Genomic DNA, 25,954 nt, shown 5'->3' with positions numbered 1-25,954 from the left:
CCCCTTTTTAAGATGGCTCTCAAGTATGATATGTTAATATACTGAAAGTACGAGTACTTGCATATCTACGAGTATCCTCTAGAAGTCTAGATAATATGTTCGATTGCATTATTATCCCAAAAGTACCTACGATATCTAATCATAGCGAGATAGTTTGATTGTTATGCTAAACATTATAAATATTTGATTATACGTATTTTGTTGTATTCTAAAATTCTTAATTATCTACAGAACAGTTGCGGACATTTTTATATTCCACTAGCTGACTCCGCGCGGTTTCACCCGCGTGGTTCCCGTTCCCGTAGGAATATGGGGATAATATATAACCTATAACCTTCCTCGATAAATAGGCTATCTAACACTGAAATATTTTTTTATATCAGACCAGTAGTTCCTGCGATTAGCTCGTTCAAAGAAACAAACAAACGAACTCTTCAGCTTTAATATATTAGTATAGATTATATCCAAAACCGATAAAAATAATATCATGTCATACTTCGCTTCTGTAGCATGCATCAACGACATATCTCGTGAAATTCGTTTACCTTTTTATTTTACCTAAATAAAAATTGGAAGTTAAATGAAAGGACATCATTAATACTATACTATACTTTTTTTATTTTCAAAATTTTATTAAAATATTAAAAGTACAATTTATTATTATTTACGTTAACATTCGGAGTCATAGCTTTCGCCTCGTCAAAAAATACTATATATAGTATAGTATATAGTAGTAATGATGTCCTGCCATACGATTTTGGGCCACAGTGATCAATCATGACTTGAACCTGTACTAACTAACTAACGCAATTCTGGAATTAAAATAAAGCTGAACACTCATCAATACCCAACGCTGCGCCTCGTTAGGTTTGCGTGTTATTTTTTTTGATATTAAACGTTTGTTAACAGTGGGCACAACGACGACTCACCTGACAGTGGTCCGCGTGAACAGCGACCCGGCGCCGGTGAAAGACCACCAGGTGCCCGTGTTCCTCTACAGCAGGCAGTCGTTCGTCGCCGACCAGTGGGACCTCACCACCAACCAGGTCAGTCCACAACTTACGTCACCCTGACCACCGACGGTGGTCTGCAAATGAGTTTTCTGCAGTCTAGGTTTCTGCCCTGTGTTTTAAAAGCAGAAAAGAAATTTATTTATTCCTCATAAAAGAAACATATACCTAGTTCGGACTACTTTGTTGTTTTAGTCGGGTGCCAACGATTTTTGGTTTTACCGCTCAAAAATCGTTTGTTCTCGGCTGGATTACTGGATTAGTGCGAACTAGGCCTTATCCTTATCCTTAGTGCATGCTGTGACAACCAATAAGTGGGTCTGCAATAATTGCCGTAACTTATATATTTCTTTATATTTTATTATAAGTTTTTATTTTAACCTGTTGGTGTCCTGTTTAAAAAATAAATATACATTAATGACGAGATAAGCAGACATTTGATTTACATTTAGATAGATAGTTAATATCATGTTAAGCTTAAGAAGTCACATATTTTGTACGCATCATCTTACTAAAATAGAATTTTAACAAAACAAACACAAGCGCAATGACTCTGACCTGTTTTATTATATCGTTTGTACAGCTGTTGTTCAGTTTATTCAGTTAAACAAATTGATAATCATAGACAGCCGTTTCATTCACTTAAATATTCTAAATACTTTAACCTGTCAATGAGATGCTTAGCAACGTAAAAAGGACTTACGAATCCTGACTGTGTAACTGTGTATTATAAATCTATGTTTATAACACGTTTTTTACATAATGAAATATGTAAATAAGAAATGATTTGCTCAATAAATAGCAGGCAAAGTAAGCGAGTTTACGCTCGATCGCGCGTATGCTGAGCGGATTATCAGCTATCATGAATGTTAACGGCCGCCTCGCGTGATTGTTCGCTGCTCGCTTGTTGCCACGCGCTTGCCGCCGCGGAGAAAATTGCTCGCTTCAGTGGCTGGGGCTTGGGAATCTTGATTTTTTTGTTATTCTTAAATATGCAAGCGGGTCAACTGAATGATTTGTTTTTTTTTTATATTTTTACTTTACAAATTAAAGTTAGCCCTTGACTGCAATCTCACTCCAATAAGATGGAAGCGGGCTAACTTGTTAGGTGTAGGATGAAAATCCACACCTCTTTCGATTTCTACACGGCATCGGGCATCGCTTGGCCTGTCTTTGCCGGTAGTGGTAACTAGCCACGGCTGAAGCCTCCCACCGGCCAGATATAACCAATAAAGAAAACCTCAATCGGCCCAGCCGGGGCTTGGGACTATATTTTATCCCCGTATCCCCACGGGAACAGGAACTACATGGGTAAAACCGCGGGGAGAGATGATGACAGTTTTTTTTGGGGTAGGGGTAGGGGTAGGGTAGGAGTTGGGTAGGGGTGGGGTAGAGGTAGTTGAAAGTTTACATCGAGTTTCACACGGACGAAGTCGCGGGCGTCGCAAGTTGTATCTAAATTAAGAGTATGCTAATAGTAAAGCAATTTTCTAAAAGTAACAGGATATCTGCGATCATTACTTTCGGAGCTACAAGGATTTAAAAGGCGCTGCCGCGGATCTCTGAAAAATGCCCCATACAAAATTACAAATATCTTTGTTATTAGTGCATTTATGTTTATAGTTCATTTATAGAACAATGTCACGATTATTGTAAGGGAGTTAAAAATGTATGACTTTTCATATAATTACGATAAAAGAATTTTAGTACATTTTGAAATTTTATGATCTTATTTATTTTGCAAACATTTAGTCCATTTTTATTTTTTACATATTAATTAGTTAACATTGACCTTATTTATTAAAATCATCATATAAATCAATATATTCACACCTAGTCATCATCCCCATTGCAGAGGAAGGGGATATTTAAAAATATGTGTAGATAATAGTCTTACTAAAAAAAAAATAGTTTTTAAAATGTGTTATTTCAATTTGAATAACTAATTTCCATTTGTTTCTTTGAAATGAAAAAAAAATTCAAAACTAAAATTCGACTTGCACTGTTAAATTCTAATTAGCAAGGAACCACTTGTTAGAATTTAACAGTGCCGCGTTGTTGTTTTTAATCACCTGACGAATAATGAAGTTACTCATATGTTTGAATTGAATCGAAGTGTTTAACTTTGAACAATAGCAAATGCCTGTGATTTATTTCAGATCGGTGGAAATAATATTTTTTTAATGTATGATTTCCACATAAATCCTGAAGATTACCTTAATTTACCTGTAAAAGCCTGTAAAAATCTGCTCATATTCAGTGATTCGTGATGAATAAAGAGACAAATACTCCTATAGGTAAACATGTAGATAAATAGTAACAAATAAATAATTTAAAAAAAATAACACCCGACTGCCTAACCTGCTCGCACCTAGTCATCCCTCTCGCGTATTTTATATAGTGATTAATATATAACGTTTTTCTCATTGTAGGTTTTAATAATATGACCATGATATTATACCATTTTAAAATCCTCTTGATGAACCCTTGAATTTGATATCCTTATCGAATATTAAAAAAAAAAAAAATTTGTACCTTGAGTCAATAGCATCTCACAGTCGTCGTGTTGGTTTTTTTTAACTTTACCTATCTAAGAACACTTGGGATATTAAGACTAATCTAACGATATCTTAATTACGTAAATCCGTTCAGCGGTATGGAAAACATGTGGTAATGAATTACATAGGTACATGCATATGAGATACGCGCGAAAGAATAACCCTTCTTAGAGTCGGGTAAAAACAGCTTTTATGTAATTCTGTACTTACCATATACGAGTATGTGTAAACTTACCTCCTATTTTTTTATTAGTATGTAATTTAAATATCAGTGAATATTTCTATTACACGGCCACTTTATCTAACTACATCCTACATAACTTTACATTAATTAGGGAGCTTGAAATATCATTTTAATTCGGTATTTTCGAAAGTTAGGTCTAGGCTTCTTAATTTATGATCGACTGGTATTTGTGTAAAGCATGCAATGTTGCAATACTGCGGGTAATTCATTATTTAACTAAAATTAACAACACATTTTTTAACCGACTTCAAAAAAAGAAGGAGGTTTCTCAAGTCGACCGTGTACATATTTTTTAATTTTTTTTGTATGTTCGCGCATAACTTCGTCGCTTATGTACCAATTGTGATGATTCTTTTTTTGTTGGAAAGGAGATACTCCGAGGGTGGTACCATAAGGAAACCAGGATCTGATGATGGAATCCTGGAGAAATCGAGGGGAACTTTCAAAAGTTGCCAAAGGGGTGGCCCCCTTAGGGATGGCCAAAGCATTTCTTAATTTTTTCATGAAGTATTTTAAAGTACTACAACTTGGTGAAGGTCTGGAGTCGACCAGATCATGGAGCCGAAACAAGTCCCGTAGACGCGGCGCTAATGTCTTATTGGCGCCCATTGTCATTTGCTTATGGCGGTCTTATTGTCATCTGTGTAAGACGCTGTGAATTTTAGTTCAGGTTTTAGCCGCGGGACTTCTTTCGTGGCGCGGAGTCTAATTGAAATATCCGCATGACTTTCTAATAAAATAATAACTAGTTAATAAATATTATTCCTCAGAGCAAAAAGTGACAAGTAGAACTGTCATTACAATAAATTAATCTGAATCTGTGGGCGTTGTTCCGTATCTGTTTCAAGTTTCAAAATAATATAGAAATAATTTTTTTTTATGGCTATAGTATTTTTTATCTTTTAAAAATTCACAATAGCAGTCAATGTTCCTTTCGTGTCTTTTGCTGTACCAAGCAGAACTCGAACTTTGTACTTAATGATCCGTAACCGAAAGAGTTACTCGTACGAGTAATTACTATAACGAGGTCTTTCCAACTAAATCAAGGCCATACCGTGACCAATGATCATCCAAGATTGCATGAAATTGATTTTTTTTCTCTTGAATTGATTAAAGCATCAATAGCTCCACGCTATAAGGGGCCGGATTCAACACCAAGAGGTCTAGAGTTCGATCCCGCTGATGCCTGTCGGGCTATTGTCGTACTTACTCCTTACACAGTTTTGGGAGAATTCGTCATATTTAAATAAGATAAGAATTTAATAAGAAATCTATACTAATATTATAAAGCTGAAGAGTTTGTTTGTTTGTTTGATTGAACGCGCAAATCTAAGAAACTACTGGTCCGATTTGAAAAATTCCTTCACTGTTAGATAGCCCATTTATCGAGGAAGGCTATAGGCTATATATTATCCCCGTATTCCAACGGGAACGGGAACCACGCGGGTGAAACCGCGCGGCGTCAGCTAGTGGCAAATATGCTTCAAAAACACGTGGTGGACTGTGGCTAAACACTGTTTATTACTGCTCAATAGCTGATAATATTATGTTGATATGATGAAATTACAAGAGTTGGTTTCTAAAATTGGTGCGAATTACGCATCTCACGCTCTAGGCGACCACGACCACCACGTTGGCCATGGTCGCAAAAACTACGGTTGGTCTGCGACCAGATGCGGACCACAACCATGATCAATTTTTGGTCTGCTGTTCACTTACGAATTGCCCGATCAACAGGTCGTTGCATTCGCCATCACAGAACTAGTGCGCGAGCGTCCATAGCAAACTGTTAGTAGCTTGGTCGCAACGACCAATCGTCCGGGACAATTTGCAAGCCGGCCACGACCACTGGCCGCCTAGTGCACTAGTTGCCTTATGGAACGGACGTATTTGTCTCCTGCGTCCGGTCTAGCGACAACAACAATGGACGTCAGGACGCCATCTGGCTTTCGCTTAACAAGCTATTATTGGACAAATGTATACATTAATAACACTTGCTATATTCTAGCTATGAACGTTGTGATAAAAGAGTTCGTTGACCCTAGTTGAGGTAATTTTATTATGTTCTCGAATCGTGCCAAACGGGACCAACGCGACACTATTAATATATCGCAAGTAAATAAATCTTGTTAATTAACAAGAGTAGGTAATTAGAATTAATCACCAGAAAAAAAACAGGCTTTCATCTTTTTGCAAATTGAGAGAACAAAACATTTTTATCTATAATCTTATAAGTTACTAGCGGACGTCCGCGACTTCGTCCGCGTGAAACTCGATGAAAATTTTCAACTACCCCTACCCCTACTCAATTAATTTGAATATTTTATGGTTCTATCTTTTATAGTTTATTTTTTACACCTTGTGTCTTAAAAACCCAAATATCTTACGGAACCCTATTTTTTTCCAAAATAAAATTTAGCCTATGTTACTGGTGGATAATGTAGCTTACGAATGGTGAAAGAATTTTTAACATCGGTCTAGTAGTTTTTGAGCCTATTCATTACAATCAATCAAACAAACAAACAAACATACAAACAAAGTTTTCCTCTTTATAATATTTTATATTAGTATAGATAAAAAAATCTGTAGAGAGGTCAATTCTGTACATGAAATATATTTCCAAAATTGAAATTCAACGGGTGATTAGTGATCGATATTAATGCCAAAAATGCAATCAGTAAAATTTATGTCTGTCTGTCTGTATGTTCGTTATATAAACAGAAACTACTATTTAACGAAACTTGGTCCAATTATTCTTCATACTCCTGGGCAGGTTATAGTTTACTGTTCATCACGCTACGATCAATAGGAGTAGATCAGTCAAGGGAAATGTTGGAAAACTCCATTTTTACAGCGATACTACTGTAAGGACTGGATTAAAGAGGTATAAGGGCGGACGAAGTCGCGAGCTTCCGCTAGTTATGAATACTAATTAATTAACTAATTATAAGTTACGGGAACATGTGTTCATCTAACTTTCTTTAACAAAGTATTTACTTAGATGAACTTAGAATGTAATTAACTGAGTTAGTTCGACAAACTTGCCACGAAGCGATAGCTTGTTGGGGGAAGTTTTAGAAGAGAGTTTTCTAAGTTATGGCGAAATTGTTGAAGTAGAAGCGAGTTTCTTCTCTATGTTTGCTAAGAAAATTTTAATGACTGAAAATTATCTAATTCTTTTTGGAGCAGTTTCTTGGAGTTGGTAATATATTTTAACCAAGTTATGTATATAGTATATGTTAAGTATATGTTCGGTGATATTTGACGGCCTCCGTGGCGCAGTGAATTTACAAGACGGAGGTCCTGGGTTCGATCGAAAATATTTAACACCAATAAATATATCCTGTGTCTTTACACTACACACAAACATAAACTTTAAATCTTAATACACACACGTGTAACTTTAACACAATGAAACATCAATTCTATTGACGCTGTATGTATGAAAATTAGATCATGATCATGTAGTTTAGGCAGAGAGGTAAACTCTAGCGAGGCAGGTCTTATAGAAGGTAATTGGTCTGAGTATTTCGTACAGAGTATCTCTGCGTGTGGAATTAACGCGAAGGTCTAATGCATCGGTTCCCAAAGTGGTTCAGGACCCCCAGTCTACGTTGACATAAAAATGGGGGTCCACGATTCGTAAGTGGGGATCCTCGAAAATTTATCTGGTTTCATACCGCATGGGGAGTTTTCTAAATATAATAATTTGTGAATTCATTGCTTCCTTGTGGCTGAAATAACTTTTTCCCTGGACAATTGCTTTTTGTCATTCATTCACAGCACAATCAATTAATTTAATAACTAAGTAATCACTGTTTTTTTCTGACTGATCACATTCTTTGTCGAGTTTGGGATAGAAATTTAGCAGGGGGTCCACCGGAAACAGTTAAATTAGAAAGTTTTCTATGACAAAAAAAGTTTGGGAACCTCTGGTCAATTGTAACAAAAATCATAGCTCGGCCCTGCGTAGCAGCCGAGTACCTCAATGAGCAGTCCGTATTATAGAACGAGGTCACACACCAAATATAACTTGACCAGTTCGTACACAGTAGCCACTCGACAATCCTAATTAATGCTATCCATCGTCCTTTGTTTGTTATTTGTTATGTGTGACTTTATTTATGTATGAATATATTTTGACAGTTTTTTAAATCTATATGTATAACTGTATCCATATATCCCTTGGTCACGCCATCACTCGTAAACGGCTAGACCGATTTCGGTTTTTTTTATATTTTTGTTATTGTCAGAAAAAGGTTCTTATGACAGAAAAAAATTAAAACTGGGCAAAATCTGCAAGAACTGTGGAAAAGATTGCAGGAGACATTTTTTCAAAGGGATAATTAAACAAATACTTCTGCTTAAGACCCTTATTATTATTACAAGAACACTCTCCACAATAGTTGTTTTTCTTCCGCCATAGAACTTGTAAACAGATGGCCTTGTGTCGATGTTTGGAGACTTATCTCGAAGTATAATTTCCTTACATCACCATTTCAAACCTGTTCCAAATTAATAATCATAACTTTGGTGGTTTTGTTCTATTGGTGTTGTTGAGCCAAATTTAAATATTTTGTCTTGTGTTTTTGTTCAATCTATTCCCCGGAACTAGATATACCAATTGTTGTTTGATGTTTTATTGATTTTTTGATTTGGAATGGAAGTTACCTATCCGAAAAAAAAATTCACACAGTCTGCTAAGCATATCCTTTAAATACTTAATGTTAATTATACACAGTCAATAAATTACTTAAAATTGTTATATTTTTTGCATGAGAATTGTGAATGATTTTTTTTCTAAACATTTCGTACTTTATGAAAAGGAAGAACATTTTTCTTTACTATCATCGATAATAATCAAAAAGTCAGCTTTCCAACCTGTGTAAGGCTATTTTATAAAGAAACTGTATAGAAAATATTATCCTCTTAGCTATGTACACAAATAAATACTGTAGGTCACAGATTTTATACTATTAAATTTATGTTACTAATGCGTGAGAATAATTGACCGTTTGTGGCTCGCATAACGCGTCGAAACTGAGGCGAACAAAGATGGCTAATTTTATTGTAACTAATTTTATAATTTTATTTCATTTAGTCACAATAAACAACGAAAGTTATTTAAACAAATAATACCTAAATATTGTCTACATGTGTTCAAGAAGTATAAAAACTATAAATACAATAAATATATAAAGTAAGTAAACACAAAATTGTACATGTGTGCGCACAGTGGAGTACTAAATTCGGATCACTTTTTGCGGTGATTTTGTTGGCACGTAACATATCTATAGTATAAAATATCATTGTATTTGTGTATCTAAGTATTGAATAATGACAATATCGTAAAGTGCATTGTATCGTCGGTACCACCGCAGGAAGTATGCCGTCCCGGGTCAACGACCGCTGTCGCCACCATGCTAAATGTTTTTACTTTTTTTTTTGTTCCTGTAGTTTTATTTCTGACCCGGGCCAGATTCTTGGCTATTGCACCACGACGGATACCGGTATTTTCTTTGCACGAGATACAACTGCGTTACGAGTGCCGACCGGAGTAAAGGGCGATTTAAATATCGCCGATGCACTTAGTTCGTTTGATAGTTTCAAAATGGTGTGCTCTTTAATAGGCCGTAAGGCCCTCAAAATAGGCAATGTGTGTCTGAACGAATGGACTGTTTATGATGCGTTTTTTTTTTGTTTGAAGGGTGATTTTCTCATCATCATATCAGCCTATGAACGTCCACTGCAGGACATAGGCCTTTTGTAGTTTTGTAACTGTTAAAACAACACAATCCTGACTCGCTTCTTCTATTTTATTATATGATGAATGTGAACACTGATTACAGTACAAAAATGCGTAACGTAGCGATTTCTCGTGATATCCCGTAGAAAAATACGCTGTATATTGTATATCCCTAAAATGGCTACCTCTCAAAGCCAAATCCAAATTCCATAGTTGTCCATGGTAGGAGCATGAACTGACAAAGACCACAGGCTATTGGAACAAAAGTAATTCCCATAAAACGGACATCGCAACTACGGAACCTATTACGCGTAACTCGACACGCACTTAGTCGTTTTTTTTAGATATAAAAATAAGTATCCAAATTCATTTTACAAGTCTGAATTTCCCATTAATTGATTATGAAACACGGCTAAAACTCACGTGATATTAGGTCGGAGTATGCCCCACTAGTTTCGAACCCATACGGGGCCCTTAGTCATGAGCTGGTTCTTGCATCGCGGCACGATCCAAACTGCCGTGTTTCATAATCAATTAATATGAATAACACTCACGATAGTTCAAATTCTGAATTTCCCGTTACATACGGAATAATCTATCATGATTGTACCATACGAATCAAAACAGACCGGTCTATTTCTGTCGCACAGCTTCTAAATTATAATTTTAAATGGTCTATGCGACGTATAAACTAGGTGCTAGCAAAGTGAAATGTTTTACAACCGTCAGTTTTGATAACCTATTTATATGTATACTCGAGGATAAAGTGATTAAGTTTGACCAGCATGATAGCACAGATAATGGGACAATGTTTCAAGTTTGATGCGGGACGACCCCTCTCCCTCTACTACATGACCAGGCCTCCATATAAGGGAGGCTTGGTCATATACTTTCTTTTTCTCTTTACGAGTTAGCTAAGCCAAGGCCTAAGCTGCGGTATAGATGTATATAAAATGTCGTATAGAAACCGAAAGGAGTGTAGATTTTCATCCTACTCCTAACAAGTTAGCCGCTTCCATCTTAGATTGCATCATCACTAACCAACAGATGAAATTGTAGTCAAGGGTTATCGTTGTATCGTTGAGGACTCACGACATCTTTTCGTCTAATATTCCTCAGTGCCTGAAGACGAAAGTCTTCGAACACTGCGTGTTGCCAGTGCTGACTTAGCTACGGATCCGAGACCTGGTCGCTAACTGTGGCAATCATAAAAAGGCTCAAAGTCACTCAGCGGGCGATGGACCGAGCTTGGGGTTTTTCTGCGTGATCGAATCAGAAATGAGGAGATCCGCAGAAGAACTGAAGTCACTGATATCGCTCAGCGAGACGCGAAGCTGAAGTGGCAATGGACAGGACACATAGTTGAAAGAGCCGATGGATGTTGGGGTCCCAAGGTGCTGGAATAGTGACCCGGTACCAGAAAGCGCAGTAAGGTTGACCCCCCACTACGAGACTCGGACCGAAGACATCAAGCGGGTTGCAGGGAGCCGCTGGATGCTCGCGGCTCGAGACTGTTTTGTTTGGAAGTCCATGCAAGAGGCCTATGTCCAGCAGTGGACGTCCATCGGCTGACAATGATAATGATGATGATGAGAAAAATATCGATAATGTAAAATGATCGATAGATGGATTATGTAACAAGTTTAAACGAAATCGACATTATGTTTGTCCGTCACTCATAAACTTTGTATCACTGTTAAATGGTGGAACTCATCGAATCGTTGCATATTTTTAAACATCAAAGCTATATTAAAGTGATCAACTAGATAAACGTATGGTGTTATTGATAATTTGTAAACAAAAAGCTTATAGTTTAAGAGCCAGGCACGGCAAGTTCTTCGTCATTGCATAAAAGATTGTCAGCTCATGATTTTACTATTGATAATGATTTTACTAACACTAAAGAAACTAAGAATTTGGAACAAAGTGATTGATATTAAGAGGTTGTGGGTATTATAATTGTTTATCATTTACGATCTCACGAAGCCAAATGTTTGACTACTGAGGATATATTTAATTACGTTCTTCCTTACAATCCACAGAATAATAATGCGTTAAATTATAGGCAGTATGTAGCGGTTCACAATCTTTCAACAGTTCACAACCTGGCGAGATTAATTATAATCTAATGGTATTTACAATTTTACGGTGTCATAATTATGTCATATATACTATGTACTATTGGCTGACAAACTATCGTTTGTATTATGACAAAGTTCTAGCCGTCGCAGGCTCTCGGTCTATTACCGCAAAGAGCAAACTGCGTCACTTCAGGGCCGGCCAGACTAATCTGAATTTAAAATTATCTTAGAATCGTAAATAAGAAAATACACCTATCAGTTACGACATTTTATTACGACTAGCTGTTTTCTTTTTTCAACTTGCAAAGATTTTATGGTTTCATCGAACCTGGGACTAAAAGCTGTACTCGCAACTTCGCTCACGTTTTAATTTTTTTTTTCCATATCCATGAGAGAATTTATTTTTAGTGGAATGTGCCATTACCTACCCCCTTCTATTTAGGATAAATCGATTGGACTATAGAGTCTCGTATAACTTGGGGACTAGAGACTAAACTGTCAGACAAGCCGTTTAATATTTTTTTTATGAAACTCCTAACAGCAAAGCACACTAATCGGAATCGTAACATAATCGCCTCGCCACGGGAGAAGCTCACGAACCGTGGTTTTTTTTTATTCTGTATATACTAGCAGATGCCGCGCGGTTTCACCAGCATAATTCCTGTTCCCGTTGGAATACGGGAATAAAATATAGCCTATAGCACTCGGATACCTAACAGCGAAAGAATATTTCAAATCGGTTCAGTAGTTTCAGAGCCTATTCAATGTAAACAAACAATAAATCTTTCCTCTGTATAATATTAGTATAGATAAGCAAGCGCTTAGCTGCAATCAATTTTGACGGCCACCGTGTGGTAGGCGCGGTGGCTTCGGCCGTGGCTAGTACCACCTTACCGGAAAAGACCTTACCGCTTCCATCTTAGATTGCATCATCACTTACCATCAGGTGAGATTGTAGTCAAGTGCTAACTTGTAAAGAATAAAAAAAAATCACGCCTGATGGTAAGCGATGATGCAGCCTACGGTGGAACGCGCTTTTCTAGAAGGTACTCTTGACTTGAAGATACCAATATTGAAGGTGGTAGGAAAAACGGAAGCTGGAGGAGCATTCCTCGTCATTGCAGTGCGCTATTTGGTAACGGTCCTTTACCGAGTAGTCAAGTGTGCTGTGACCCTAACCGTGGAGTTACTGACGCATGAATTATCAACCCGGAAGAAACGACAACTTCTCGTAAATAAAACATTATAAGGGAGTTTATTTTTACACAACGAACAGCTATTGGTAGGCGTATTGTATTTAAATGAGATTATAAAATAACTAGCGGACGCCCGCGACTTCGTCCGCGTGGAAATCAGTTTTTCACGAATCCCGCGGGTACCATGGATTTTTCCGGGATGAAAGTAATCCCTATGTGTTAATCCTGAGTAAAATCTATTTCCATTTCAAAGAAGATGGTCCAAAATTTGTTTGGAGCCCAGGATCAGTCATTGTACTCTGACGGAAATAAAAGAAACTATTTTTTTTAACTATTTTTGATTATACAAATACGAATTTACTTTAATTCTTTTAAAATAATATTCATTCTCTCCCAAGAAATGCAACACTAGTATGGGTAATAATGGCGGATTGATGACGTTTTCAATGCAGTAGTCGATTTGACGTTTGCTGTCAATTGTCGTGTCATAGTTGCTATAAGGGCGCCATCTAGATATGACTCAAAAACTTGGGTTTTAATTTTATTTATTTATTTTTATTTAGTTAGATTTATTTACTTGTTTAGATTTTAACAAATCCTTGTATTTTTTTTAATTTTAATGATACGGGGTGGACCTTAAATGGACCATTTTTCAGCCGCTTCAGTAGCCGCAGCGTAAAGGAGGAACATACATACCTACACACTTATATATAAATATACACACACACACAAACTTTCGCCTTTATAATATTAGTGTGATGTGATTAGTATGATTATGTTAGTTACGTTAGTCCTTGACTGCGATTTCACCTGATGGAAGTTTGTGCAAAGATGGTAGATAGAAGTAAATACTTTGGTATTTATATCGAAAACAGCCAATTAGCCATCCCCAAAACCAGTCAAGTAAGTCAGTCAGTTAAACTGATAACTCCGCCATAGTTAGTACGTTGATAGTAACCCCTTCCGTGTCTGACAAAAAACGGCAAAATTGATTACAACTGCCTAAGGGTGCGTCCAGACCTGACGTAAACTCTCAACTTAACCGCCGGCGTTATAAAGTTTTCTGTTATTCCAAGTTTTGTTTTTTACAAGCTTTATAACGGTGATGTGTCCAATACATTATAGTAATTACTAAGAAATAAACGATTATTATTATTATTATTAATTAAATATTAGTGCAGTTACCACAGAACAGACAGCCGTAACATATATATATATATATATATCCTCGCTTGTGTGGCGGTTACAAATTACAATACAATATCTAGTGTGTAAATTCTACTTACATACATTTTATTTTTTATTCAAGGGCGCAGGTGTTATGCGCACCACGGCATGACTAGAGATAAAAATAAAATGTTGACATATAGTGGCGCAATAGAAATAATCGCTCTCTTTGTCTTTGTTGGTCTGGTTGCCGTGAAACGAAAGAGAGTGATATATTTTTAAATAGCCGCTATTGGTAAACAACAATATGTCTTGCTGTCTTAGCTTTACAGCCATAAAATATTAAAAAGAAAAAAAAATACGTAATTCCTGTACGGTGCTATATTCACGCGCACTTGTCATTTCTGCTGCCTTGTTATTAGTATTATGTACTTAATCATACAAGCGCTGAAACCTGCTTAAAAGCTAGCGACTGAATTTACGTTAAGTGTGGTCGCGCCCTAAACCCTAACAATGAGGCCTTGAGTGGTAGCGTTAAGCGCCAGTGTTTGTAAACTATACGCTCGGTTGATTTGTATATATGGCGGGCGTAAAATAAAAGCAGATAGCGATTTTTAAATCATGTACTTTTAATTTTTATTAACGAAACTGAAAATAGAATATTAACATTATAATATTTTCTACCTAGTGATCACTTTGAAGTCGGTGCGAAGTATACTCTATTGAAGGTACGCGCAATAACTCGTTCTATATTTTGTTTTGTTCTTGTTGTATTAGTATCGGCACAGAAGACATATATGTAAAAGTACCTAGTATCGGCATCGCTTATGATCTTGTACCATACCTTGTTATTGTAATTTTATTATAGTACGTACTCCGCTAATCTAGTAATAAAGTTATCGTATCTACATAATAACAGTAATTAAGTGAATTACATCTGAGAGCATCTGAGTTGTTTTGTGACATTGGTATGTTAACTTCTAGGCTACATTTGACATTTTTCAAGTATCAAGATATCAAGATCCAAGATTATTTCATAGAACTAATGAATAACGGATGAGGGCATACAGGGTGCTCGGGAGTACTTCCCATAACTTCAAGGTGTTGACGAGTCCACTTATAGGAGCCGAAGTGCATAAATAATATTTTTTTAACTAAAAAACTAAAACTTTTTATTTTTTTAACAAAGTAATTCAAATAATTCCGACTATCCATGTAACACACGCCTTTATCTATCCTTGCATTTTAAAATACGTGAAACTTGGCTACGTTGTAATTATAAGGATGATAAGGGCCACATTTTAAGATCTATTTACTAAATAAATATTATATACCCCGAAAATATTAATTTTAGAACATATGTTCCTTGAACATTTTAAATTAGTTTTCGGTAAAGAATATAATCCCAGAGTTATGGGAAATACTCCCGAGCATCCTGTATATTCAGGAATGCCGGATCTTAGACCATTTGGTAATTGGCAAACATCAATAGATCTGTATTTCCTCATATATTTTATTTGCTTTCACGGAAATCAACAGAATCTGATTGTAGACAATAAATTATTTGTAATTTGGCTTGTTTGTTTGTGTTTATATGTGGATTAGCTAACGCGTGATCACTGTAGGTATGCCTACTTATGTTGTTTATCCCCAAATGTTTGATACTGCGCAGTAGTTATTTGTTTTTGGCTAACGTCAAAATTATTAAAAGAAAGCACGCGACACCGTGCGTGTGATGTTTTTTTTTTAAAAAACTCCCTATAAAAATGGCTATATTAATACAGCATTAAGCGTAGGTATATTGTATAATCTATCTCCAGCCCAAAATCCAACCAAATTGGTCCAGTAGTTGCTCGGTACAGTAATACACACACAAACGATCGGGTTGTTTATAATGCTAGCCGCTCATCATACAATAAATCCACGTGCCTGCAGCGCTAACGGCAGGACATCCGATAAAACTGATCGTGTGGTGGTCACGATGTGCATGATGTCATGACTTATTTGATGGTTAGTGACTAGCATAATACACCCACTGACTGTCAGGTCAGCAAAATAATAAGCATCAGAGTGTTTTTTTTTAAATCTTTACAAGTTAGCCCTTGACTACAATCTCACCTGATGGTAAGTGATGATGCAGTCTAAGATGGAAGCGGGCTAACTTGTTAGGAGGAGGATGAATATTCACACCCCTTTCTTTTTCTACACGGCATCGTACTGGAACGCTAAATCGCTTGGCGGTACGTCTTTGCCAGTAGGGTGGTAACTGGCCACGGCCGAAGCCTCCCACCAGCCAGACCTGGACAAATTAAGAAAATCTCAATCTGCCCAGCCGGGGATCGAACCCAGGACCTCCGTTTTTAAGGACCAGGACCACCTCCAAAAGAGGTGTTTGCTTTGCTGACAGGTCTTTTGCGTTTGCTCAGTTCGTAGCAAGAACTACATAATTCCTTCAAATTAAAGCATGCTTCTAGTGACTAGGAAGGAGAGCTTTAATTTGTAGGAATTATGGAGTTCTACTATGTTCTACTAGAAACTAGTCAATAGATAAATATTAATTTCATATTATCATCTTTAACAACCCATAGTCGGCTCATTGTTGAGCACGAGTCTCCTCTCAGAATGAAACGGGTTATGTTAGTATTAATAATTAGGCTAATCCACCAATCAACCGACCAACAACCTAATGAGGATTGGCAGAATTTACACACGTAGACGATTAAGGAAATTCTTAGGTATGCAGGTTTCTTCACGGTTTTAGAGACGTGATATTTAATTTCTTAAAATGCACTTAACTGAAGAGTTTGAGGTGCATGCCCTGGTAAGATTTCGAACCTACACGCTCCGAATCGAAGTCATATCCAGTGAGCAAATACGGCTTTTAATTTTGAATATAATAATAATAATAATAAAATCCTTTATTCAGCTAAAAAAAACAAATTGAAAAAATTAAGAACAAATTAAAAACTAATACTAACAGAGCTTACAAGCTACTTACAGATACCTACTTAAATTACAAAGTTCCGCTGTCTGTACTTAGTATAATAATATAATAAAAAAATTCAGCTGAATGGGGCGCTGCCTCAGCTCGATACTAGTTGAGAGCTGTAGTGCTGATTTTCAGGCATGACCCCAGGGTGAGCTCACGGACCGATCGGACATACTTTTGCGGCGTCGCTAACAATAATTATTAAATAATAAAATTATATAAAATAATATACGATTAGTAATAATAGGTACATATTAATCTTACATCACCAAGCCCTACAGAAAAGTTTAGGAGTATTAATAAATAATAAATGGGGGGGAGGGGGGGATACTAATAAAGAAAAAAATATACTTATTAATATATGATTAAAATTAACTTAATAATTGTTATATGCACGTAGCGAAATCTTAAAAGTCAATCTAGTCATTAGCATTATAGTTTTAGCACGAGTTTAGGTCACTTACCATAGTAAAGTTGTTTACGGATATCAAAATAGTGTAACGTCGCACAATGTTTTGACGGCCTTCGTGGCGCAGTGGTAAGCGCGTTGGACTTACAAGACAGAGGTCCTGGGCTTGATCAACGGGTAGGCCGATTGAGGTTTTCTCTGGTCCACTAACTGGTCCAGGTCTGGCTGGTGTAAGTCATCGGCCGTGACTAGTTACCCTACCGGCAAATACGTACCGACAAGCGATTTAGCGTTCCGGTACTATATTGTAGAAACCGTTTTTCATTTCCATCTTAGATTGCATCATCACTTACCATCCGTTAAGATTATAGTCAAGGGCGAACTTGTAAAGAATAAAAAAAACGTTTTAAACCGGAAATTCGTCAACGTTTCTACTGCGTCACAAGACTGATAGATAATAGTATTTATAAAAAATCGTATGCCTCTCGCACCGACTTCTACTTAGTACTAACCATAATAGCCATTTTTAACCGACTTCTAAAAGGAGGAGATTCTCAATTTGATAGGTATTTTTTTATGTATGTACAATGTACATCGATTACTCGAAGACGCCTGGACCGATTTCAGAAATTCTTTTTTTCGTTTTAAACGGTATACTCCACTTGGTCCCATTGCCATCATGTCAAAATCTGATGATGAAATCCTGGAGAAATTTAAGGGAACTTTCAAAAATTATATAGGTGCCTAATGTGTTCGTAAATTTTTCCATTTAGTACTTTAAAGCACTATAATTTCATGAAGGATGATGGGGCCACAATACAGACGAGGGAATTCAAAGATTTACAGCAGTTACCTTGTGTTTGGACTTGATTAATTTGTATTAATGAGAACTTTCTACATAGATAAGTTGTGACTGTTATTAAGGGTCTGGTGATGAAGACCAAGGACAATTAAGGGAACTCCTTAACGGTTTTCGTTTATGACTATCAAAATTGGGGACTAAGGGTAGTCTAACTGGTGGTAGAACCGGTGGTAGAATCTTTACAAATAGTCAACTGACGTGTCAAAAGTGCTTGTAAACTGAGCCTACTTGAAATAAATGATTTTTGATTTTGATTTTGATTTTGGTATGAAATCGATGCAGTTTTAAAACCCGATACTGGTCATTCACCAACAAAACTCATGCTAAGGTCGATCAGTGAACTGGTAGCCACATCGATCGATCAGTCCACTAATATAAACGATATACTTAGTTAAAATATATAGATTTGTAATATTGGAACTCGAATATAACTTATTCTAATCGCAACCATTATTTATTGTTATAGATTTAATTGAATATTCAATTTCGCTTGATTGTCATTCAGATAACATTTCTATGTGTTCATATTGTCTAGAGCCTGGACGGCCAGACCTTCGTGATTTAGATTAAAGTATCTTATAATACGTTCTTGGTTTTGGTTACGGGGGAAATCTCTTTTTGAGATACCCAACTTATTAATCGACCCGATAATACTTATCCAGTAGAACCTGCTCGTTGCCCACCCTCAGAATATTTTGCTCCGGGAAAAAATCGCCTTGCCGTGCTCCTGCCATACAAATAGGTATCTAATTGTTGTAAGCAACTATGGAGCCTATATTTGACCATGTTGGCATTAGGATGTACCAGGTGTCAATGATCGAGAACTCGAGACCAATCGTTCAAATATAAAGCGTATGACTTTACGTTTTCTTTCAATTCAATTTATTTATCAATTCAATTTTTTCTTTGAAAAAATATGAGATATCACTATCCCAACACATAGTTTTATGGTAGTCTGCGACCCGGCAGCCTTGAAGTATTTTTTTTAATTAACAAAACATAATATATACCTACATTAATTATGCATTTAGTGAAAAGTTATGAATTTGATTTACAAGCAGACACGATGTGCAAAGATCTTAACAAGCCGTGATAGCTATAGTGGATATGACCTCTGCCTTCGATCGGAGGCCGTAGATTCAATTCCAGTAGGTACGGGGCATGCACCTCCAACTTTTCAGTTATGTGCACTCTACGAAATTAAATATCACGTGTCTCGAACGGTGGAGAAATAACATCGTGAGGAAACCTGCACACCTGTGAATCAATCCGCTTTAGGCCAGCGTTGTGGAATATTAGGATAACCCCTCTCATTCAGAGAGGACACTGGTACTCATCAGTGAGCCGAATATAGGTTGTTAATGATAATGATGATGATGATAGATCTTTAACGATATATGACAAATGGTTGCTTGATCCAAATTTCATACTTACCTATGGTAAGAGACATGCTTTCACCTTTTTATTAAAAGACGCAGGTCTAACCACTACAGGCTCTCAAAATATTTAATATTCTGTCATAACGTGTTTACGACCGTTATTGGTTTTACGATGTCATTGTCATTAAATTTTGTCATACGTAACCAAAAGTTGTATGTAAATTTTATTTAATGAAAAAAAAATGTGTGTCTACCTTTTCCGTATTATGGCTTTATTATACAGATTATATCTAGTCGTTTGAAGTAAGTTGTTTGTTTGATTTTTTTTTTTATCTTTATTTTAAGGAGCTGAGTCCATTTTGGACTAAGCCGCTCCGTAAGGCCGCCTTTGTATTTATTCTAATTTTATAATTTCATTATCATCATTATCAACCCATATTCGGCTCACTGCTGAGCTCGAGTCTCCTCTCAGAATGGTCCAATGGGGATCGGCAGACTTCACACACGCAGAGAATTAAGAAAATTCTCTGGTATGCAGGTCTCCTTATTTCTTAAAATGCACACAACTGAAAAATTGGAGATGCATGCTCCGGACCGGATTTGAACCCACACTCTCCGGAAGCGGAGGCAGAGGTCAGATCCACTGGGCTATCACGGCTTCAACGGCTTTTATAATTTAATCTAAATTTAATTATTTTTCTCAATAATTTTTCTATATGTATAGCTGTAGCGCTCGGGCCTCCTAATCGAGGTTGGGCCAGGGCATTATTATAGCCGCCTCTCTTAGTGCAGGAAATCTTAGTAGTACTTCCCATCGCACTGCCTCGTTTCTGACACACTCCAACAACACGTGGTAGATGTCTTCCGGCCAATTAGGTGACGGAACTTTTCCCACCAGGAAACCAAACGTGTTAGTTGGCATGTGTCCAGGTCGGAGTCGCAGGGTATCTACAACGTCTGTTCGGCTAAGAGATCAGTTGTTAATCCAGCTACTAAAAGGTATACTGGTTGGATGGCGATGGTACGAAACCATATTGTCCCATATTCGGCTTTCGAGATTTAAGTACACTTGTAAGTAGCTCCGCTACGCGTCAATCCATTCGCACATAGTTTAGCTCCATAAGAAAGAAAGAGATAGCATGTTCCCCACTTTCTTACAGGCGTCCGGTATAGCTGTCATTCGTTTTCGTGCGTGCGCGACTATCGCATGTAGTTGAAATTAAATAAATTTCTCGTGTTTTTTTTCTGGTTATTACTTAACTTATTTTATCAAACAAAGAATACGGATAAAAAGTGGAAAGGCTGTGTAAGAAAATATGAAGAAAAATTAGGACGCCAGTGTTATGAATTCATTACAGTTCATACAGCGAGGGTATGTAACAAAACCTTTGAAAATCTATTCTTCTTTATTAGTGTCGGCTGCATAATAATTTCATCTCTGATCTAATACGTGATATTAGACCGTAGAAAACAAGCTTAGAGTGTTATGAATTCATTACAGTTCATACAGCGAGGGTATGTAACAAAAACCTGTAAAAAATATTTTTTTCTTTATTAGTGTCGGCTGAATAATAATATCTCTGATCTAATACGTGATATTAGACTGTAGAAAGCAAGCTTCGAGTCAATACGAGATATTGACCAACAGCAATATAAAAAGAGTTAATACGAGATATTAACCGTTCCTTTATTTTCCATCTTAAATTATCTAATTATGCGTGATGAATCACCCCCTCCCTCGCCTCGTTCTCCGCAGTTAACAAAGCGGTCTATAGTTTCCGTGGTGTGTAGTGCTATCTCGATTGAGCTTGAGAGACGCGATGGGTCGACGTCAGCACCAACTGTGCTGCAGAAAATTTGGAAAGCCACATATCCTCAACCCAGAAATCCGATACGGTCTAGTGGCTAGGATATCTAGCGCTCACCCAGGAGGCTCGGGTTTGATCCCCGGTGTCAATAACCAAGCCAATAAATCTACCGGCAGTACTAAAAAATATATGCGACGCGAGTAAGCTTATTGAGGGCTTGCATTTCTTGAAGACAGAGACTACGAGGTCTCTTCTCACGCCGATGCAAATATGATGATAGATAAGTCTATTATTGAACCCTTTAAGATCAGGAAGCGAGACAATCTTTTATTTGAGGACGATTTAAATGAATTTCTATATACGTCTCGGGGCATTCAAAAGATGGGAAACTCATTCACTCATCGGTATCGCCAAGCGATTTAAACCCCAGGCCCTCCCTGCCGCGTACATTCCGGCTACCGCGGCGGTTGTCAACCGCCACCGGTGTCTGACGACGTTCCAACCGCAGACTGCTTGCGGGCACAGAACACCAACGCCACCGCCATCGACGTTTCAACGTCAGAAGCAGGCGAGGTCGGCGGAGTCGAAGCAATAAATTCACAGGTACACGCTGGTTGATTAAAACATTTCACTAAGGCTTGCTAGATTACTGATCATAAATCTGTTCTGGATAACATTTCTGGATATAAAATTCCATTTATTAGGGTGCCTGTTCAGGACCCAACATTTACCGACTACCCGAAGATTTCTCCTTCTAAAGGTGACTTGTCTTTCATCGATTCTGGAATAGCGCGTTTGATTAATTAACAAGCTATTCATAGATGGAACCGAGTGAGTGAGGGGCTATCTTCAAACAAATCTATCTTCAAATATTTTTAATATCCCTAAAAGTAATGGTGAAAACGTCTTACTTTGAATCTAAAAAAGCTTAATAAGTTTGTGCAGGTGGTGCATAAGTCACTTAACAATTGAAGATGAATGGCAATAAAATTAAAGACCAAAAATTGGTCTATGGAAATTGTTATATGGTGAACTTCGATCTCAAGGAAGCGTAGTTTTTGGTGCAAATCCATAGAAATCATAGAAAGTAATTAAGATTTTATTTTGAAGGTATTCTTTACGAACTCTTAGTACCTATACCTTTCGGTTTATGCACCCCATGCTTTTGCTACCGACCCCATCTTATGAAACCGGTTTTATCTTGCTTACTTTCTCAGAGATTTAAGTCGGTGTTCTATTTAGATGATAGTTGCTACATTAGCAACAACTACGAAGATGGTATTAAAAAAGCAAAAAATAATATAAAATTGCTATCTACTCGCCGATTTGTAATCAAGTATAAAAAAAGTAATTTTGTTCCAAGTAAGGCCCGTCAAATCATAGGATTTGTCATTAATTCTGCAAATATGACTTTGAAATTACCGTGTAAAAAAAAAAAAAATCTTTAGAACGAACTTAATATTTGGCTTTGATACAAAACGATGATTATGATCGAAAGATTGTTGACATCCATGATGACCTTGTATAAAATAAAAAAAAAAAAAAAAGGATCTTCATCAAGGATCTATTGACAGTAAACCCAATCAAACCTAGCAACTTTAATCTTGAAATTCTTGGTGACGCTTCTTATAAGCCTGGGGTTCTGCCTGCAAATAAGAAATAATAGGCGGTTCTTGGAATAAGTATGAACGTCAATTTGGAAATACTAGCAGTGTTTTTCGGGCTTAAGTCCTATGCTGACGGGTGTTTTAATAGTCATATACTATTACGTAATAAGACAATACGACAGCTGGGTGGAGTGTAATATCCACGTCTTAATTAAATAGCTCGTCAAAATTGAATATGGTGTGGAGATCAAAAATTTTCGTTTTTGCTTCTTATATCAAATCTTCTCACGATGCTGAAGCTGACTTTAAATCTAGAAATATCGATATTGAATGGGAATTGCATATATTAGTGGTAAAGTATGGCGAAACTGAGATAGATCTCTTTGCTTCACCGATAAATACAATTTTTAATTTTTACCTTTTAATGTGGATGTTTTTACAATAAGATTGGAAAATGTATTTCTTTTTTTATACATTTCCACCATTTTCACTATATTAAAGGCCCTGCTAAAGTTATTAATGATCAGGAGTCTTGGAATATTTGGGTCCAAAAATTGGCTGTGTTTTTCGGTTTCTTTTAATCTCTTATGGTGGATGATGTACTAATACCACTTAACAAGTATTTACCTTCCTCTAATTTCAGGGAAACTTAACACCTACTACCTCTTCATCAAAGCATTTCCCTGGTGGCGAGTCTATTATCTGGCAAGCTTTCGCCAAACAACAAGTCAGCTCAGCAATGACTGCGATTCTTACTTCCTTGTCGAACAGTAGCTACGAAATCTCAGTATACTTCTAGCTTTAAACAGTGGTGGACCTATGGTGATACTAAAAGTATAGATCCGTTTGACATTTGATCCTTTCCGTTTGATTGCTTAGGAAAGGGATGCTCATATGGTTCTTGAAATAGTCATCATTCAGCATTTATCTCTTATTTATTACCATAAATAAGGTGGGCCATGATGAACGAGTAAAGAGGTATCTTAAGGACGTCTTCAAAATTAAACCGACCATTCCTAAGTATGACGCTACATGGGACCCGACCATAGACCTTAACTACCTTGCTAACTTGTACTCTCAATACTCGTAACTTCCTTAGTTGGGAACAGATCGCTAAAAAGTTAGTAATTCTATTAGCATTGTCCACTAGACAAAGGTGTCAAACATAAGCTTTAATTAGGATTAAAAATATTAAGATCAATAATATAGGATTGTCATAACCATTAGCGATATTATTAAAACCTCAGCTATTGGGCGACCACAACTCGGCCTTCTTAATTTTACACAACGTTCAAAATTTTGTCCAGCAAATACTCTCGTATCTTACATATCCATGACTTCGTATACCAGATGTAGTCAAGATGATAGACCTTACTGTCAACCAAAAAGCCTGTTCATCCTGCTTCGTCCCAAACTATCAAACGATGGAAAAAGCGAGTGCTTACAGTTAGTGGCATTGATACGACATTGTTTAGTGCGCATAGCACTCCTCATGCGCTTACTTCTACTGCACTACGAGTAGCAGGCTAATTTATTATCTTGGACGTATGCTAGTGGACATTATACGAAATTGAGATTCTATGTAAAAATGTCATCCGGTACTTACAGGTGGGTATCACACAGTAGGTAAATGACATTTTGTCAATTGATTTGATGTTTATTTTAATAGGTTGATAATGAAAACCAAAATAGTGAATAGGCCAGCTGGCGTCAGACTAAACACTTAAAAAAAAAAAAAAAAAATAATAATAATAATAATAATAGTAATGACCCTTTGATTATTAATGATTCTAGTTTTGTTAATGCGTTACGAGTATTTAATGTTTCGCCTTATTAACCTTAAAAAAAAAAAATATGATTTAATCTTTCTAATTTAATGAATATTTTTTAGAAATAGTAGGTATATTTATTACATATTACATATATACCAATAATTTTATTTATAATCAGGTTTGATTATGGTTTTATGTTTTATCTCCAACATTTCCTTCTTCTCTGAACATCTTACAAGTGTACTTAAATCTCGAAAGCCGAATATGGGACAATAAAATGATCAAACGAACTTACCAAGTGAAGTTCGATCTTGATTGTCCCATATTCGGCGAAGAGATTTAAGGTCCCTCCCATCCCCGTCTTTAATAATATCTTATAGATATTATGTACCCGAAATATCAATGTTGGAGACCAGGTAATTCTCTAAACTAAATGACAGCTATACCGGACGCCTGTAAGAAAGTGGGGAACATGCTATCTCTTTCTTTCTTATGGAGCTAAACTATGTGCGAATGGATTGACGCGTAGCGGAGCTACTTACAAGTGTACTTAAATCTCTTCGCCGAATATGGGACAATCAAGATCGAACTTCACTTGGTAAGTTCGTTTGATCATTTTATTATATGTTTGTAGTATTACTAGTGGACGCCCGCGAATTCGTCCGCGTGAAACTCGATGTAAACTTTCAACTACCTCTACCCTACCTCTACCCTACCCCTACCCTACCCCTACCCTACCCCTACCCTACTCGTACAAAAAAGTATAAAAAAAAAGTAAAAAATATCCTATGTCCTTCTCCTGGCTCTAAACTACCTCCCTGCCAATTTTCAGCTAAATCAGTTCAGCCGTTCTTGAGTTATAAGTGGAGTAACTAACACGACTTTCTTTTATATATATAGATGTTGAGTTTTTTAAAACCCTGTGCCATCTTAATAATTAAATATATAACAAAATTTAGCGAACTCTGTTCAGCCATTTTCTGTAAATCTTTATAAGTAACTAGCGACTTCGTCCGCGTGGAAATCTTTTTTCTACTATTTTTCGTTCAAATTGCAAGACCTCCCCGACCCTGTCGCAAAATCCGTTCTCAGCATACGTAAACTATAAACTACCTCCCTGCCAAAT

The 25,954-nt window shown here is 36.7% G+C and overlaps 1 protein-coding gene across 1 annotated transcript in view; it reads left to right on the top strand.

Moving 5' to 3' along the window:
• LOC112057889 (GATOR complex protein NPRL2) overlaps nt 1–25,954 on the top strand; it is a 60,150-nt gene that overhangs the window by 13,228 nt on the left and 20,968 nt on the right. The window contains exon 4 of the mRNA XM_024098478.2: nt 910–1,046. Within this exon, the coding sequence (XP_023954246.1) occupies nt 910–1,046 (137 nt within the window). The remainder of the gene's footprint in view (nt 1–909; nt 1,047–25,954) is intronic.

Source organism: Bicyclus anynana, chromosome 14 (genome assembly GCF_947172395.1).
Source record: "Bicyclus anynana chromosome 14, ilBicAnyn1.1, whole genome shotgun sequence".
NCBI lineage: Eukaryota > Metazoa > Arthropoda > Insecta > Lepidoptera > Nymphalidae > Bicyclus > Bicyclus anynana.
Note: the sequence above shows the minus strand (reverse complement) of the source record. Positions and strands in the feature narration are given on the sequence as shown.